The sequence below is a fragment of the Tachysurus fulvidraco genome, chromosome 10 (assembly GCF_022655615.1).
Source record: "Tachysurus fulvidraco isolate hzauxx_2018 chromosome 10, HZAU_PFXX_2.0, whole genome shotgun sequence".
NCBI lineage: Eukaryota > Metazoa > Chordata > Actinopteri > Siluriformes > Bagridae > Tachysurus > Tachysurus fulvidraco.
In genome coordinates, this window is record NC_062527.1 from 16343301 (window position 1) to 16363081 (window position 19781).

Consider the following 19781-nt stretch of genomic DNA (forward strand, 5'->3'; position numbering starts at 1 on the left):
AATTAGCTGTATGTTGTAGACTCCAGATATAATTAAATAATCAGTGGTATTTGTTTTAAACAGTTCTACCTTTTTCCTTTTAATGTTTCTGACAAGTATGAGATAAGACACTTTATGATTTTGAATGTCTTATTCTTCATTGATGTTAATAATAATGCATCATATGAGGTTAACAAATGATTCTGTTGTATGAGTCGACTCACCTGAATCGACTCGCAACGCTGAAGAGTCGGTATAGTTAGATATTTCAGCGATGAGTAAAGACTAGCAATTTGGACAGTTTTGAAAGAGTCGGCTCTTACTGGTGATCCGACTCATTGCTTTATGTAATTTTCAGCTCACTCAGCAGTCACACCCCTCTCACGAGTCTCGTGTGTTTACTAGTGATTCAGTCTGTGTGCTGCTTCCTGCTGCACCGAGTCAGCTGATCTAACGTTTCTCTTCATCATATGATTACACTCAGTCTTACACCGTTACACACAGTGCTACAGATACAGCACCTCCTAAAGCCTTCCCCTTTTCTGATCTCCAGCCCTGATAAAAACAGCCCTTCCGGACTTTTCAGTTCCTTTTATGAGTCTAAAGTCTGGACCGAGCAGCACTTAGTGTCACACTCGTTTACTGACATACATGTGACTTGTTTTAGCTCGGCTTGTTTAAACCACAGAACTTTGAGCAAGTGACAACAATGAAGCTGATTATACTGAAAGACTATGATGAAGCCAGTGAGTGGGCGGCCAAATACATCCGGAACCGGATCATTCGCTTTAATCCGAGTCAGGACAAGTTCTTCATCCTGGGTCTTCCAACAGGTAGATACTATAATGTACTATACTGTATTATAATACACTATACTATATTATAATATACTATATTATACTACACTACACTGTATTATACTATATTATACTACACTACACTGTATTATACTATATTATACTACACTATAATACACTATACTATATTATAATATACTATATTATACTACACTACACTGTATTATACTACATTATACTATATTATACTACACTATAATACACTATACTATATTATACTACACTATATTATACTACACTGTACTATACTACACTATACTATATTATACTACACTATACTATAATATACTTTACATTTACATTTACGGCATTTAGCAGACACCCTTATCCAGAGTGACTTACAACTGAGCAACTGAGGGTTAGAGCTAGGGGCCCAGCAGTGGCAGCTTGGTGGACCTGGGGTTCGAACTATACTACACTACACTATATTATACTAGACTACACTATACTATACTATACTATACTGTACTATACTACACTACATTTCACTACACTATACTATACTGTATTATACTATACTATATTATAGTACACCATACTATATTATAGTATACTGTACTATACTATGCTACACTACACTTCACTACACTACACTATACTGTACTGTAGTATACTTCACTTTACTTCAGTTCACACAAAAACTGTTACACCTTAATCATTCAATATTGTACTGACATTTTTGACATTTTTCTCTTTTAATTAAGTTAAAGCTTCCTGTATTATTATTTTTTTTAATCATCACAGTAACATTTGTTAATTTATAATTATTATCAGGCAGCACTCCGCTGGGATGCTATAAGAAGCTTATTGAGTACTATAAGAAAGGAGAAATATCTTTTCAGTATGTGAAGACCTTTAACATGGATGAATATGTAGGTATGTATTTCATATTTTAGAGATGTTTGGTTTTAAATACACTGTTGTCTTACATCTAATGCCTTAAATGCCTAATCAGGACTGCCCAGAGACCATCCTGAAAGTTATCACTCCTTCATGTGGAACAACTTCTTTAAGCACATCGACATTCGATCAGAAAATGCACACATTCTGGATGGCAACGCAGCAGACCTGCAGAAAGAATGCCAAGACTTTGAGGAGAAAATCAAAGCTGCTGGTGGGATTGATCTCTTTGTAGGTGGTAAGAGCACTGCGTGAACTTTGATCTCATGTCATTTAAAGAATGATGACACTTTATGAGGATTGGCCAGTGTCCATGATCCTAGGTTTTCAGATAGCATATCAGCTTAATAGTTTCTTTTTATGTTACAGGTATTGGACCTGATGGTCACATTGCTTTCAATGAGCCTGGCTCTAGTCTCCTGTCTCGAACCAGGGTCAAGACCTTGGCTATGGACACCATCCTGGCCAATGCTCGTTTCTTCGATGGAGATCTCTCCAAAGTCCCAACCATGGCTCTTACTGTAGGAGTTGGCACAGTGATGGATGCCCGTGAAGTACGGCCAAATTTAAGACACAGTTTTTCATTTTCTAGACCTGTATATTTTCACAGATATCATCAAAAAATTGAAACTGATGAAATTGAATTGCCAATTTGTACATTCATTCAGCCTTGGTCACTTCTTTAGCTACAGCTAAGTTGAAGGTTATAGTTTTCTGGCCTGGTAAATTAGTTCCAACCCTAGAGTTTTTTTATATATATATATATATATATATATATATATATATATATATATATATATATATATATATATCTATATATATTTCAAATGATAAATAAATGATATATAGGATAAAGAATAATAAATAAATAATAATATTTTGACAGTTATCCTCTTGTTCCTTTGTTATATTACATTCACCGTTGTCCTCTTGTGCAGTAGATACTATAAAGCTCCATTTCACAGTAAACACAAAAACTTTGATTGTAGCATAGACAGTTGTATCATACCATGAATTTTTAATGACATGACACCTAAAGAAGTGATGTGAACACGAAACATCAACTTTAAATCAAAAGTTTAGCTCGTTTCTGAAGTAAAACTGAAATGTGATGTCTCTTTCTGTATCTGAATAATCGTTAGGTCATGATCCTAATCACCGGAGCACATAAAGCGTTTGCACTATACAAGGCCATAGAGGAAGGTGTGAACCACATGTGGACAGTTTCAGCATTCCAGCAACATCCTCAGACCGTTTTTGTGTGTGATGAGGATGCGACACAAGAGCTGCGGGTCAAAACTGTGAAATACTTTAAAGGTGACTACTTTTGGATCAAAACAATGCAGAATATATTCCAGTATATTCCAGAAGCAATCATTATACTATCCACTTAACATAATGACTAATGACTATTGCTGTTAGTGACAGCAAAATTAAGTTGTGTGTTAACTTCTTTTTAATCTTAATTTGTTTTTGGTTTTTTTATTCCACAGGCATGATGCATGTTCACAATAAGTTGGTGGAGGAACCATAGTTTCTGCTGAAAAGAGAAATGAGACTGATTTGTACTTTATATTTAAAGTATTACATTTTTAACATTTTGAAATGTATGCTGTTAATACTTACAGTTGCAATAATGCAAAGGATTAAAAATAAAAAGAACTAAAATTCTAATGGAAATATGTGGAGTATTCAGTTAATGATTAGACAAATTGTGTCATACTTTATAAATGATAAAAAAGAACACTGATGATTGTTGTATATAGTGTTATTTTTTCCATTGCTCTGTTTAATGTTTAATTCTGTCTCATCAATTTTTTCTTAGTGCAGTGAAATGACAAACTTAAATATTGACCTGTGGGTCTTACATATGCCCCAGTGCATTAAAATGGTAACACTAAAAAAGCCAAAATAATAAATAAAATTAAAGAATAAATCTAAGGACAAAAGTAAGACAAAAGACAAAAGTAATCAAATACGGAAATAGTCTTTCCACACACACATGTATACGGACTTACATTAAAACACAGTATTCAAACTAGTGCTTTTGGCTTTATTTTTTCTTTATTGATTATCATCAATTCAATCGTGTCATTTTCAGGGGAGGGGATTTGTATTTAATCAGCTACAATGTGAGATCAGACATTGATATTGTGTGAGGAGGTCTGGGGTGCAGTCAGTGTTCAGTGGGGTTAAGTCAAAGTCAGGGCTCCGTGCAGGACTCTCGGGTTCTTCTACAACAATGGCTGTGTTCATGGAGCTCGCTTTGTCATGCCGGAGCAGCGTTTGATTGAGGTCCTTAGTTCCAGGTCATTCTGTGCTTGTTTGCTTCCAAATTTGGGAAAGATCCACATGTGTGTGATGCCTACGTTTGGCCATATAGTGTAAGTACAGTAGGCCTGAAACTGCTAGACATATGTATGGGTCACTTATAATGTGGGATGGCAAACAATTCACTTTTAACAGTATGTTAAGCATTTGAAGTTAAAGCAGTACAATAGATTTATCTCAATGTTTTGAAGGTAGTGTGTTGAATATTGCTAGCTGGCACCTGTGCTTGTATTGTGTACTGCATTTATACTAATGCTGCTATTAGCAAATAATAATAATAATAATAATAATAATAATAATAATAATAATATAAAACATTATGGGTAAATCTTTCAAATATTACTTGATAGTTTACCATGAAGTGTGGTGTACGGTTTTAAAGCTTAACTCGATTTATTAGTCGAACAAATTAATCTTTGACCCAAGTTTTAAAAGCAGCCTGAAGGGAGGGAGAAAAGAAAAAAGTGAGTTTGACCGAGTGCGCATGCGCAGTAGCTGTAATTCTGTTGTGATACGGTTTAACGAGGACGCTTGAGCTACAACAGGAGACATATACAGGAAAATAAGGAAATAAGAGCAGGGACGTGGATATAACCTGATACGGTTGGCTAATTTATTTAGCTAGCTACTCGTATGAATAAGTGACTGCTGTTTAACACGTACCAAAGAATGGCTGAGCAGAGGAGCGGATATCGGCAGGTAGGAAAAGCTTAGCATGCTAGTTTACACAGAGACCTAGCATGCTACAGTTAGCTCGTTTACCGTTTAAATACATTCACTGTTGCTTATTATCCGGTTGGTAGATGAATAAAAATGTCGTTTTGTTTGAATTAAAGAAGAAAAGTTGAGAAATATGTGTTGGGAAATGTTAGTAACGTCGAGTTAATTAGCAACATCGAGCTAATTAGCAACATCGAGCTAATTAGCTAACCATAACACAGCAAATAACATTCGCGTTAATTCCGTAAAATCTTATTTTCTTGATATCTGATTTAATTTTTTGTTTATGACAGGAATGGTGAATCAATTTACAATTTAAATACTCGATTAAATGGCGTATTTTCTTGTGTATTGTTTTCTTTATGCGTTTACAGGCCCAACAGCTAATCTTGAGTTTTTATCCCTCAGACCTAATCATTATGTAATCCGATTAAATAAACAGAGAAATCTCACTAATCTCTGATTCAAATGACGCTAGATTTAATCTCCTATTTATCACACTTGAAATAAAATAAAATAAAAAACGATCAATCAAATTATCTTCAGTTCAGATTTCTCCTTTTCTTTAATCTCTGTAGCTGAAAACCTTTACGAGACGATGCAGAGGTCACCTAATAAGTCATGTTTATTTAAATTTGTGCTTTTTTTTGTCTTCATACTCGTTATACAGGCGATTTCAGATATAAGGATTTATTTATAATAAGAAAAAGAAGACAAAAAGGCTGAGTTTGAAGTGTCAGACGAGGACAGGTTCCTTTTTTCTGTCTGGTTCCTCTCAAGGATTCTTCCTCATATCTCAAGAGGTTTTTCCTTGACAATGTCGCTTCTTTCTTGCTCATAAAGGACTAATCTGATTCTGTCTGTGTTTAGGTATTTGTAAGGTCGCTTTGTGACCGTGTCCTTTGCAAAATTACTAAATAAAACTGACTTGAAGTGATGATTTACAAGATGATTAGAAGATAATTTTATCTTTCAATATCTCACATGTCTAGTTGAGAATGTAGAAGCGCTCCAGGGTCCATGGTTCAATCCTCAGCTTTGGTTACGATTAGTGAAGTTCTCACACATCCTGTCTGTATCTGCACAGGTTTTCCTTCTCTTACATCCCAAAAATCTGGCATTAGGTTGAGTGGATGCGCTGATTTGCCTCTCGGTGTGAACGAATGGTCCTTAAAAAGTCTTAAATGGTTTAAAATATGTAATGAAGCTTTAATAGGTCTCATAAAACATAGAAACAGAGAACTGTGAAAATGGCAAAACAAAACCATTGTTTTGGCCAATCAAATCGCTAGTCAGTATTTATACACAGGATAATGTGCAGGGCATTTTTTATTTTAAGTCAACCAGCCATGCATTAAATCCTTAAATTATAAATGTCGGTTATACATGATTTATTATTAATGAATTTATATAAGAGCTGTTAGTGTGAGCACTTTACTTCACTTTGTTAATGTCTTTTTGACCTTTAGAAGAAGGGACTTGTAGATTCCTTTTTTCTCTTCTTTGTGGAAAAGTTTCTCTTAAACCTTTCAGTTACAAAAATAGAAAACAGGACATCCGTAAAGAAAGGTGCGCCAGCTGTCATTGTGTTTGTTGTTAGGGCAAAGTGTAATAGCAGCTTCCTGCAACAGCAGCCATCAGCACCAGGGTTGTTTACTGTGAGCGATCACACGTTTACTGGAAATATCAGTTTTCTCAGTTTTGTATAGCAGTGCCATAAATATGGTGAAGTTATTTAATTAATTAAAAAAAGAAAACGGAGAATGTATTTCATTTACCTTAACCTGCAGTGTCCTCGCAAATATATCCATTTTTAATCAGTTTATTGTTTATTTTATTACAAAAATTCACCCCCCCCCCACCCCCCCATAGAAAAAGAAACCCTTACGTTGTCAAGAAGCTTTTATGGTCATATCACTCAAACGTTTCTGTAGGTCTACGGTGCTACACAAAACCCTGAGCTAAGGGTCGAAAAGTATGTTGTCCTAGCCACATAAAGCACATAGCGTACAGCTCGCTATTGTCTTCAATTATTTTTAATTGGTTAAAGAAAGAAACTCTTCTTCCTGATTGACACCTTGATGCTTTAACTACAACTTGTATCTGCTACACAAATTAATTTGCTTTGTGGATGAATTATCTCACAGAAACAGTTTAATGTACATTCTTTTCTGATTCCTAAAATTTAGATTTAGCATGTTGCACCCAGTATCCTGTTATATTGTTATTATATATTACATTTTATAGGCTTTTAGGGTGTAAAATATTTCTCGTATTGAGATGATACATTTTGTAGTTTACAGTTTGAATTTAATGTTAATATTGTAAAGTTTTAAATGATCTAGAGCTCTTTTAGCTTCATCAAGACTTCTTTAAGACTCTTTTCTTTGTGTGAATTGCAAGTAGCAATAGTGACAAAGCAAACCGAACGATTATAAAACAAACTTTAATGTATGTATTGTAAAGGTATTTCCCTGTTTACTCGTTTGCAGTTAGCTAACGAGGAGGAGACCGGGGTGCCTGAGGTGCCACAGTCAGGAACTGATGCTCCGCCTCCATACAACAGCATTGCAGCTGACCCGGGTAAAAGCTGTTCAGCTCAATATGCTAGTTAACAGGTTTATTCTGTCTGTTTTGTGTGTTGTTAAATGTTTTTCAGGATTATTCTAGGTATAAAGTAAAATCCAGTGATGATAAACTGAGAAGTTAGTTTTTCTGAAATAATCAGTCTAATTGGTTTATGTTAGTCCTCCGTGGCAGGGAATGCACTACAGTGTACAAGCGATTTGTTTTTGTCCAACAGCCTTCTTTGATTACAAAGATGATGGGACTTACCCCAAACCCCCTTCATACAACGTCGCAACGTCTTTACCATCCTACGACGAAGCTGAAAGGACCAAGGCCGAGTCCAGCGTTCCTCTGATGCCTACACGGGTGAGGAACCGATCATGTCTCAGAGCTGAACACACAGCAATATTTATCACTGAATCACTAGATTCTTTTGAACTCTTTTTTTTTCCCGACAGGATGAGGATTTCGCAGGCAGAGACGACTTTGACGACGTCGACCAGCTGAGAGTTGGGAATGATGGCATATTCATGCTGACGTTTTTTAGTAAGACGTGCATCCCCGTTCAATAAGATCACTGGCAGAGCGACCGTCTTTGGTTTTTTGCTCTGCATTTGATTATACACTGATCGCGTTATTCTTTTCCCTCTCGTTATAAGTGTAATTAGACAAAATGTCTCCTTAGAGAAACCTGCAACATGCCAATGATGATACAGTTTTCCTAGTTAAACACCCAGCTGTGCTGTCAGAGCTGCTGTTGTGGGAAATGAACACTTTCTGACACATCAGAATTGATGATTCACTACACTGTGTTAAAAAGCCTGGTACTGTCTGTTCTGTGTCGTCTTGCAGTGTAGAGCCATTTTTATCCCTTAACCTGATCACCTCCGTGATGCGCTCTCTTGTTTTCAGTGGCTTTCCTTTTCAACTGGATCGGCTTCTTTCTGTCGTTTTGCCTGACCACTTCGGCAGCGGGGCGCTATGGCGCAGTCTCTGGGTTCGGCCTCTCCCTCGTGAAGTGGGTCCTGATTGTCAGGGTAAGACTTTTGTTGGTCACTTACACAGGGTAATTGACCAGTTACCTATAACACAGATGACAAAGAATAAATATAATTTTATGTGTAGCTAACGAAAGGTTAGTCTAGCACAGGATATCTAGAATATTGTTCCAGCCTTATTAACATTTATAATCAGTCCTATTTATATACCTTTTTTGCGTTATACCCTGAAGTCATCAAAGGACAATAGATCAGAATTCCTTTCACTTCCTGATAAATATATTTAGGGGCTTTTAACACATGGTCACTTCATGCGTTTTCTGTGATCAGATAGCTATCCGATGGTAAAAAGTCCAGGTGTAAATGCCCTCTGAAACGTTTTGGAGACTGATATAAATCCGATCGCTCAAACCCCTTCAGGAGGTGGTCTGGGACACATTTAAGATGAAACTGGACAGGTGTAAATGCATGTGGTTGTTCAAGCCACATACGTCAGCGCTATACTCCTCCCAAACGGAAGTCCGTCACTCGCGAGCCGTGCATCGCGCCAGAAACAAACATGTTTTCCCACCAGCGCTGGCTCCGATCTTTCACCCAGGCGTCTCGCTGGGTCTTAAAATGCACTGCTGCTGCCAGTGAAAATGCAGCAAACAGTAAATGTTGTTTTTTGTAGCAACCGCATACACCAAAGTGTGTTCCATTTCAATTACCCCGGAAATGAGGTAAAATATATTTGCATTTTGGGCGGGAGTAGAAAGATGGGATCGATATCCAATTTGCAGAGACGCATTTATGTGGCCTAATGTAAATGGAACAGTTTTAACAAATCAGATAGCTATCGGATCAGAGAAAACACATGAAGTGACCAGGTGTAAAAAGGCCCTAGATGTGTTACACCACTTAGAAGATTAGTTTGCAGGCCAGCCCCCCCCCCCTTTTTTTTAGATGAGCAAAAGTATTTTTACTTAATAAATGACGCTTAATATATTTGCCTAATCGCATCGCCACGTACGTCTCGACACAAAAGACACAGGTGGCTTAAGCAGAAGAGGGAGGCGGCCTGACGATGATTTCCTTGTAGGTGACATTTAAATCTCTAAGAACTCTACGCAGTACTGTTATAGATGATTAATAATTCAAAACGATACAGCATAGTTTATAATGAAAGCATGAGACACACCCAGGTCAACTCAGGAAGGATTGTTGCTTAGCTGATAATGATGATGAAGCTAAAGTAACTGGAGCACAGAAAACACTAAACTGTTCAGGACAGGGTTCCTCCAGGTACCGCGGGTAGTCCGGATCCTGAACCAGCAATAATCCCCTTAACAATCTTTACCCAATGACAAATATATGGTGTTTATCTAAATCTTTCAGTTGGGGTGGAAAAGTCTGCCAGATCCTAGATCCATATATCCTAGTTAATATGTAAATATAATATTTATATGATTATGATCTGTTTATATATCTGTATCTTTTATCCATACTATCATCCATACTTGTCTTTACCCTGTACACATGTTGATATAAAGCTTCTCATAGATGATTAAGGACCTTTAATATTTTTAGTATGGAACATACAAATGAGTTCAAGCCCACTTTATTAGTATACTATATTGCATAATAATATAACTATAAACTTTGATCTTTATAGGATTTTACAGTGTTTCGTATCTGTGTAGGGTTGGGTATCAAAATAAATTTTTCGGTCCCAGTTCTGCCTTACGATTCCCGGTTCTGATTAGACGTGGCTATTTAAGGTGACCGCTCACAGCGCTTTGCCCGTCATCGCATCGGAACCGCGTTTGGAACCGAAGCTTAAAAATTTCCGCTCGGTTCCGGTTCCTGTTAATAAACAGAATCGGTTCGGAATAAGAACCGGTTCTCGTTTCCCAACCCTATGTCTGTGTCATTTGTGTGCATTTCAATACGAAAAGCCAGATAGTTTAATTTGATATGGGTGCGTTTTTACGACTCTTCATCAGGGCACAAAATAGGAAACAAGAAAACAAAGAAGAAGAAGAAGTTGCTGCACCACTTGCTATGGTTGTCGTTTTGCTTGCTGTGTTTGTTAGGACACATTTGAAGTGTTTATAAAGACAACCACTATAAGGGCTGTTTAGAGGGAGCGGATTTACGAGTTCTTTTTTTAAATATCTGGAAACGTGAGTGTTTTAGATTTTGTATATTATTACACAGCAGCTTAAAAACAATGTTTTGCCAATGCACACATTGTGATGGACTTGCTGTATGTGGTGAGGATCCATTTAATTGGGCACAGTACTGTAAGAGCTACACTGCAGCGTTGCTAGCCGAGAGATTTAGTATAGAGAGGATTGGGCATTTTGTCCTGACCACATTGTTTTAAGTGTAGTGATGCAGCAAGTCGTATGTTTCGTAAGTCTGTTCTGTCCGTGACGTCAACAGTAACCATTTACTTGTTTCCGTTAAACCAGTTCTCCACATATTTTCCGGGTTACTTTGATGGGCAGTACTGGCTGTGGTGGGTGTTCCTGGTTGTAGGTAATGATGCATTTCTAAACTTTATCTATTTATCTATCTTTTTTTTTTTTTAATCCATTCACAGAAAGTCTGGTAAAAAAATCATGCATTATTAAGTCATTATCTAATTATTTTTCTTTAACAGGATTCCTGCTATTTATCAGAGGTTTCGTTAATTACTCCAGAGTGCGCAACATGGCCGACCATTCCTTCCCAACCGTTTCTCGCACCAGAGTCCTTTTTATCTACTGAAGGTAAATCTGACCTCCGTCTTTCACTATAACGGGTGTAAATGTTTGTGTCTTTATTACATTAACGCCTTTTTTTGTGTTCAGATTTTCGTCTCAGGACTATCACGAAATCTGCAAATTGGCGAAAACTCAGCTTTGAATCTTCAGAAATGCGTGCTAAGCAGAAGCCGCTGCAACAAAACAGCAAATTAAGTGGAGAAAAAAAAATTACGTACAGTTCTATACATTTACCAGGCTGTTGATAGTCCTTTAATCCAGTATTTATCTGTAACTAATTTCCAGTGCAATCAGCCGTGGCAACGATTTTTTTTTTTTTTTTTTTTTTTTAAATAGACCTTAATCAGCACACTGACCTTCATAACGGACAGCCATATAGGCCAACACAGCTTTAGACAATTAATGCCTTGCAAAAAATAAATAAAGCACCAGTTGTATATCTTTTAATGATGCCTGTTAAGCCCATTTTGCACCTGATGCAACGCAGTACAGAGGACAAGCTGCACTTAAACTGCACCGCATTTTAATTTCTACAAATCACATCCAGAGCATCGTCTTCTGTGCTTTATCTCACCAGATCAATATAGCATGCAAATATCTGATCAATATCAGACCTGTATAAACAATTTATATCCTTTCTAAAGTTTGAGAATTTCTCTCTGTTTGCGCTTTCATATAGTTTTGGTGTTTTGATGATCGTGCCGCAACAGGATTAAAAAGCCCATGTGGTGAAAGATTACGGGCCTAGACAGAACAAGACAGCAGGAATGTTTGCATTTTTGTAGTCTTTCTATCTAGACAAATTTCAGGTTGTACAAATTAGTTTTGATCGATTTAAAGTAGGAGTGTTTTAGCAGCACAGTTGCTGCTTCTGGTGTAAAATGGGCTTTAGTGTTCTCGTTTATAGAGTGCTGGGGAAAAGATTTAGTTTTACTTTGTAAGTATTGTAACCCATGTTTTTGTGAGCTATAAAGTGTAGATGTATTAGGGACAGTGTAATATCAGATCTTATTTTTCTCTTGCACTTTGGACATGTTATGAAGGTAGAACATCAGTGAGTTTCAAATTCAGAAATAAGTGCAAACTGATGGTTAACGTGTCTCAGAATGACTTATCTAATAGGCATAACAATGTTAAAAAGCTCTCGCTATTGTGATTAGGACCAAATATTAAAAAAGAAGCTTTTCAGTCTGATGCACAGTGATTTGTCATGCAGCGACACCTACGATTTTTCCTGTATTTCTTCTGTGATCTGTATCATGAACAATGGTCATTTATAATGACAAAGGATTCAGTAAATAAACTCACCGTCTCATTGATTTTCTTAAGTTTCTGTGACATGCATGTTGATGAAATAGTTCTGCACAGTGGTATAATGTGGTTTATATGTTTACACTTGTGCAAAATAACTTTTAATAAACATTGCTTCTATAGAGACATCCCCCGTGTCTTTAATGGCTTTCTGCTCGATAACACAATTACATTGTTGTAATTGACTGTATCTCTGCACTCCTATAGACACACTGACCACCCTGTTCACTCCTATAGACACACTGACCACCCTGTTCACTCCTATAGACACACTGACCACCCTGTTCACTCCTATAGACACACTGACCACCCTGTTCACTCCTATAGACACACTGACCACCCTGTTCACTCCCCCAGACACACTGACCACCCTGTTCACTCCCCCAGACACACTGACCACCCTGTTCACTCCTATAGACACACTGACCACCCTGTTCACTCCTATAGACACACTGACCACCCTGTTCACTCCTATAGACACACTGACCACCCTGTTCACTCCTATAGACACACTGACCACCCTGTTCACTCCTATAGACACTCTGACCACCCTGTTCACTCCTATAGACACACTGGCCACCCTGTTCACTCCTATAGACACACTGACCATCCTGTTCACTCCTATAGACACACTGACCACCCTGTTCACTCCTATAGACACTCTGACCACCCTGTTCACTCCCCCAGACACACTGACCACCCTGTTCACTCCTATAGACACTCTGACCACCCTGTTCACTCCTATAGACACACTGACCATCCTGTTCACTCCTATAGACACACTGACCACCCTGTTCACTCCTATAGACACTCTGACCACCCTGTTCACTCCCCCAGACACACTGACCACCCTGTTCACTCCTATAGACACACTGACCACCCTGTTCACTCCTATAGACACACTGACCACCCTGTTCACTCCTATAGACACACTGACTACCCTGTTCACTCATATAGACACTCTGACCACCCTGTTCACTCCTATAGACACTCTGACCACCCTGTTCACTCCTATAGACACACTGACCACCCTGTTCACTCCTATAGACACACTGACTACCCTGTTCACTCCTATAGACACTCTGACCACCCTGTTCACTCCTATAGACACTCTGACCACCCTGTTCACTCCTATAGACACACTGACCACCCTGTTCACTCCTATAGACACTCTGACCACCCTGTTCACTCCTATAGACACACTGACCACCCTGTTCACTCCTATAGACACACTGACTACCCTGTTCACTCCTATAGACACTCTGACCACCCTGTTCACTCCTATAGACACTCTGACCACCCTGTTCACTCCTATAGACACACTGACCACCCTGTTCACTCCTATAGACACTCTGACCACCCTGTTCACTCCTATAGACACACTGACCACCCTGTTCACTCCTATAGACACACTGACCACCCTGTTCACTCCTATAGACACACTGACCACCCTGTTCACTCCTATAGACACACTGACCACCCTGTTCACTCCTATAGACACACTGACCACCCTGTTCACTCCCCCAGACACACTGACCACCCTGTTCACTCCTATAGACACACTGACCACCCTGTTCACTCCTATAGACACTCTGACCACCCTGTTCACTCCCCCAGACACACTGACCACCCTGTTCACTCCCCCAGACACACTGACCACCCTTTCACTCCTATAGACACACTGACCACCCTGTTCACTCCTATAGACACACTGACCACCCTGTTCACTCCTATAGACACACTGACCACCCTGTTCACTCATATAGACACACTGACCACCCTGTTCACTCCTATAGACACTCTGACCACCCTGTTCACTCCCCCAGACACACTGACCACCCTGTTCACTCCCCCAGACACACTGACCACCCTTTCACTCCTATAGACACACTGACCACCCTGTTCACTCCTATAGACACACTGACCACCCTGTTCACTCCTATAGACACACTGACCACCCTGTTCACTCCTATAGACACACTGACCACCCTGTTCACTCCTATAGACACACTGACCACCCTGTTCACACCCCCAGACACACTGACCACCCTGTTCACTCCCCCAGACACACTGACCACCCTGTTCACTCCTATAGACACACTGACCACCCTGTTCACTCCTATAGACACACTGACCACCCTGTTCACTCCTATAGACACACTGACCACCCTGTTCACTCCTATAGACACACTGACCACCCTGTTCACTCCTATAGACACACTGACCACCCTGTTCACTCATATAGACACACTGACCACCCTGTTCACTCCTATAGACACACTGACCACCCTGTTCACTCCTATAGACACACTGACCACCCTGTTCACTCCTATAGACACACTGACCACCCTGTTCACACCCCCAGACACACTGACCACCCTGTTCACTCCCATAGACACACTTCAGTGTGATAGATCTGATTTTTCTTTGCTTGCATTTCCTGATATTTACATCTACGCATGTTTAACAACTTGGAACATGGCAACTTTATTGGCAACACCCACTTTTTTGGTGAGTATTGTGACAAATATTCTTATCATGTACTTTACATCCTTCTGGTGTGATGCTTTTCCAGGCTTGTACAGCAGCTTCTCTTTAGTTGTGTTTTGTGGGGTTTCTCCCTCCAGTCTCCTCTTCAGGGGGTCAAATGCAGCTCAGTTGGGTTAAATTTCTAGTGATTGGTTTGGCCAGTATAAAACCTTCCACTTATTTTCCCTGATGAATTTGCTGCATTGATGAAGTTCCTCCTGAGCAGGTATTTCTTTCCTTCACTTTATCATGGTTTCATTACTTCTGTGTCCCCTATGTTTCTGCTCTCAAAGATTTCTTCACACATTGTACAGTAACACCTTCACCCCTGCCCTATTGAGGTTGGTGGGGATGTCACTGTTGTTTTGGGGTTTTTCTTCAGAGCTCTCAGTTTATCACCGTCTGCATGAAGAAGACATTGAGCGCTATTCCTTGTTTAAACAATCTGACAGGATTTTACAGAACAATTTAAGAGGCAGATATATAAAAAACTGTCCTTCTTTCATATCTGGAGAGAGAGAAATCTTGGTGTTTCTAGCTTTGATTTCTGCTTTCTGCTGGATATCAGAGAAGTGGGTGAACGACGGGACACTGGATATAATCTGGTCTTTTTATTCATGTATTAAACATGTAATAGGCTTTTACAGAGGAAAATGAAAATATTCCATCTTATTTATCTTTTTCTCCATTTCCTGCTCAGCAGAACTCTTGACAACTGTTAAGACAAGCATAGATTTGCGCGTCTAAAAATCAGAAAGTAATACACATTTTGGCACAGAAAGAGTAGAATACAACAAATACAGGCTTGTAGAAATTCCCCGAGAAGTGAGTATGAGGCTAGCGTGTTGCTCTTTATCTGAGAAATGATGGACTGAGCAAGACTATTACCGCAAGTGTTAGTTAGACTGATTAAATGGCAGAGAGAGCGAGCGAGGATAACAAACGTACATGTGTGTGTGTGTGAGAGGAACAATGGCATCAAGCTGAGACAGAAGAGTTGTGTGTGTTTAAGAAAGACGCAGGGAGAGAAAGCGAAAAATGGCAGTAAGGAGAAAGGATAAACAGACAGAGAGAGAGAAAGAGACAAACAGATAAGTGCGAGAGAAAAATAAAGAGCTCTATAATGATTGTACTGTTTTTCATTCACTACCGTTCAGTGAGTCTGTCTCTATCTGCAGGATGGTTAATAGATGCTGTATTATTATTCATGAGTATTATTCTGTTATGTTGTATTTAGTTTGTATGATCTGTGTTTTCCTCCGTACTTAATGACATGACTAAAAAAGAAAAGGAAAAAAAACAAACAAAAAAGATCAGGACTCTTATGATGAACATAATTCACATTGCATGAAATCACTCCTACACCATACGGCGACTCCACCGTGGCTCTCTGAGGCGAACGCTAATATGAACACAAGCTCACGCGTAAACGTGCGAGCTTCCGTCTTAAACCTTTTCCTTTTAAAGCGTCGAACGAGTGGAAAAAGTGCTTAAAGTTTGCATTTTAGTCGACGAGACGTCCGACCAAAGTGGATCGGACTCCTAAAAAATTTACTGTAGTTCACGCGTACGTATGTATGTATGTATGTATGTATGTATGTATGTATGTATGTCAGCTGCCAGGAAGGAAAAATATAATGGTGCTGCTTTAGAGGAAAATAAAATGGCCAGTGCAAGTGGGTATAAAAATACAATCAAATGTAATATCTAACAGGTTGGATGCAGGATGCTGGGTTATGCACCGGTACACAAAAGAGGGCTAAAAATGGGACAAAGCTCAAAAAAAAGGCACATATTTTCCCTTTTTGCTATAATGGTATAACTGTGAGATTCAGCAAAAGCAGTTAGCGACTCTGAGCATTAACATAGAAAAGGAAAAAAAATAAAGCTGTTCTGTGCAAGTAACTGTCCGACCTCAAACAAAGTCTAAACCACATCTCTGTACAGGTTACTGAAATGACTCGTTCAAACGTGATGCACATCAGAAGACAGAAGAAGTTTTTAAACATTTTTATGACAAATTAAAAGATCTGAAAATCGAAATCTCGTATATGTGTTTTTAGCATATTGACAATAAGTGCTATGATGTTGCTTTTGACTCCAAAAGAAAAAAAAAAAAAAAGCAGACGATGTGTAGAAAGGGCTTTACTACTTATTGTAATGTTGAGAATCAAACACCTGAGACGACATTGATGATATAATTTCTTTTCCATCCACCAGATGATTATTCTGACTGCAAACTGTAGCGCTGAGTTTCCTGTCGTTTACCGGTCTTTAAACGTGTCCCTTGTTGTTCTGTGCTGGATCGCTTGCATACCGTTTCCGTTCATCCCTCCATCCCGAACATTGTGTTTCCTCCCTCACAAGCCCTCCGTCCAACCTACTGTGTCTCTCCGTCCCTCAGTGTGGTTCATGAGGGACGCTTGGTGATGTGTTGTAGCTTTAAGGCATGTTGTCCTGCTGCTGGGGAAAAAAAACACCTTTATTTTCTTTCATTTCTGGTGAAAGAGCAGCGGCTTGACGCTCCCAGCTTTGATTTTTGGTAGCTGGTTGCTGATGACTTCGGCGAGCATCTCGGGGAACTCCACGCTCAGAGACTTGTTCACAAACGTGTAGAAGCAGAAGTTCAACAGTCCACCCACCATCTGAGAGAGAGAGAGAGAGAGAGAGAGAGAGAGAGAGCATGAGACGAGACGAGACTAGACATCATGAGAGAGAACTATAGAGAGATATATATTACAACGGGGGGAATAAGATGGTGGTTTGAGAGATCCTGAGAGAAAGCGATAAAATATGAGAGAGAGAGAGGGAAAGAATTGTGTGTGTGTGAGAGAGAGCGAGAGACATAATGAATGAGACGTACAGAATGAATGTGTGTGTGTGAGAGAGGGAGATACACACAATGAACGAGAGAGACATACAGAATGAATGTGTGTGAGAGAAAGAAAGAGACATACAACGAATGAGAAAGATGTACAGTGTGTGTGTGTGTATGTGAGAGAATAAATTAGAGAGAACAAGACAAAGAATGAGAGAGAGAGTGAATAAGATAAGGAGTGAGTGAGAGAGAGAAACAGAAGGGATGAGACAGAGAGACATGGACATTCAGAGACGACGGGAGAGACAGAGAGACATGGACATTCAGAGACGAAGGGAGAGACAGAGAGACATGGACATTCAGAGACGACGGGAGAGACAGAGAGACATGGACATTCAGGGACGATGGGAGAGACAGAGAGACATGGACATTCAGAGACGACGAGAGAGGTGTATTTTCTCCACTGAATGAACCTTGTGCTTTACTCCAGTGGCACTTTGTTCAGCTGCCATCTAGTGCTCATGTCACTGACTACAACACAGTGGAGAGGTTTCTAGTGTTAACACAGGAGGCTTGTGTGAGCTGATGTACTGACTGAATGACTAAACTGTCCCTCTGACGTCTCCGTCTGCTCCAGTGCTCTGTACAGCAGGAGCAGACGACAGGACCCAAGAGTCACACACGAGATCCGTGTCAGGAGATTTAGGCTTCCTAACAAACTGCCAGACAAACAGCTGCGTTGCTTTCGATTCATAACCGAAAAATCTAATATTTATTTTTATTCACTGATGAACATTTTAACCCTTCATTTTTACTCGATGCTTTCGGCAACACTTTAATCTACTGAATGGAAAAGAAACCCTAACTTTTGAATTATTTTATGTATGATTAAGTTTGGAATAGAATTATAATATTAATTCATTTGAATATTCTGTGGCGTGAGGTGACACTTTACACTGCACTCACACATGACGAACCATAGACGTTACTGAATAACAAAGACGACGACGACGATGATGATGATAGTGAATAAACACCGGTTTTTACTTCTTCCTTAAAACGCTTCACCTTTTAAAGTAGTATGTAGTTGTTGGGCCACCATAAGTATCTTGTCTGACTCGTGCTTATTTATGCTCTATTCCTTCTCTGGAGTTCGGAGTCTAATGTTACTAGTACATAAACATATAAAAATGTCAAGATCATCATCTGCGTGCCTGGACACGTGGTTGACCTCATTTCTGAAGGTACAATGCTACGGCACATACAACAGTTCAGGTTAAACTGACACGATAACATCATCGCTGTTCCTATTCCGTCTTGAGCACGCCGATGGTCTGATCTCGAGCTGCAGCTATCGTTACACAGCGCTCAGCTGCACGCTGATGTTTACAGATTACAGGAATTCTCACTGCGTCTCAAACCACAGTTGACGTTACTGAAAAACTGTTTGTGGTCTGCAGACAGATTCTGGGTGAGATTGACTTCCTTTGCGTGTTCGACAGAAACAAACAAAACACGCCGAACGTACCTCGGCTGATCGGCTTACATTACACGCGCACGTAACGATCGCACGGAATGATGTTGTGCCTAATTCAGATTTCAGATCAGACTATTATAAAGTGCAGGAACGCAGGACTCTTACGTCGTGCATGGAGTCCAGTAGCTTAGTGAGCTGGTAGAATCGTTGCCAGTTCTGGCTGGAGTTCTCTTCCCTCCTCACGATGGCTTTACCCAGTTCTTTAATGTACGACATCCTGATCTCGTCGAACACAGACTGGCTCTTCAGACCATCCTTTGGCACTGAGGGAAGAACAGCAACTTTTATTATTTTACATCAACAGGTGAAAACTAAACCAATAAGATTAACACATTAACACATACACAACTCTTTCAGCCCCAACCCCCCCCCCCAAAGTTCAACACTAGCTTGTTGATTATTTTCCTCTTACAGCATATCCTGTTGTTTTACTGCTTTGAAACCTTCATCAAATAGTTCAGAAGTGTTGAGAAAATAAAACAG

General features: G+C 39.4%; 3 protein-coding genes across 4 annotated transcripts in view; 2 read left to right on the forward strand and 1 right to left on the reverse strand.

The window, feature by feature from the left end:
- The first annotated feature begins 490 nt into the window (after nt 1–490).
- gnpda1 (glucosamine-6-phosphate deaminase 1) lies at nt 491–3777 on the forward strand. Its single transcript, XM_027165215.2, has 6 exons — nt 491–812; nt 1611–1712; nt 1792–1974; nt 2106–2290; nt 2879–3053; nt 3230–3777. The coding sequence occupies exons 1-6, from the start codon at nt 689–691 to the stop codon at nt 3268–3270; spliced, it is 810 nt and encodes a 269-aa protein (XP_027021016.1). The 5' UTR covers nt 491–688; the 3' UTR covers nt 3271–3777.
- A 761-nt stretch (nt 3778–4538) lies between these two features.
- ndfip1 (Nedd4 family interacting protein 1) lies at nt 4539–12542 on the forward strand. Its single transcript, XM_027165219.2, has 8 exons — nt 4539–4766; nt 7280–7370; nt 7591–7721; nt 7814–7901; nt 8268–8392; nt 10810–10876; nt 11001–11109; nt 11191–12542. The coding sequence occupies exons 1-7, from the start codon at nt 4737–4739 to the stop codon at nt 11105–11107; spliced, it is 639 nt and encodes a 212-aa protein (XP_027021020.2). The 5' UTR covers nt 4539–4736; the 3' UTR covers nt 11108–11109; nt 11191–12542.
- A 2997-nt stretch (nt 12543–15539) lies between these two features.
- The window catches only part of nr3c1 (nuclear receptor subfamily 3, group C, member 1 (glucocorticoid receptor)), a 40499-nt gene continuing 36257 nt past the window's right edge, over nt 15540–19781 (reverse strand). For both annotated transcript variants that reach the window (XM_027165152.2, XM_027165153.2), the window contains exons 8-9: nt 19404–19561; nt 15540–17588 (exon numbers count right to left, since the gene is read on the reverse strand). In XM_027165152.2, coding sequence (XP_027020953.2) covers nt 17436–17588; nt 19404–19561 — 311 coding nt within the window. In that variant the 3' untranslated portion in view covers nt 15540–17435. The remainder of the gene's footprint in view (nt 17589–19403; nt 19562–19781) is intronic.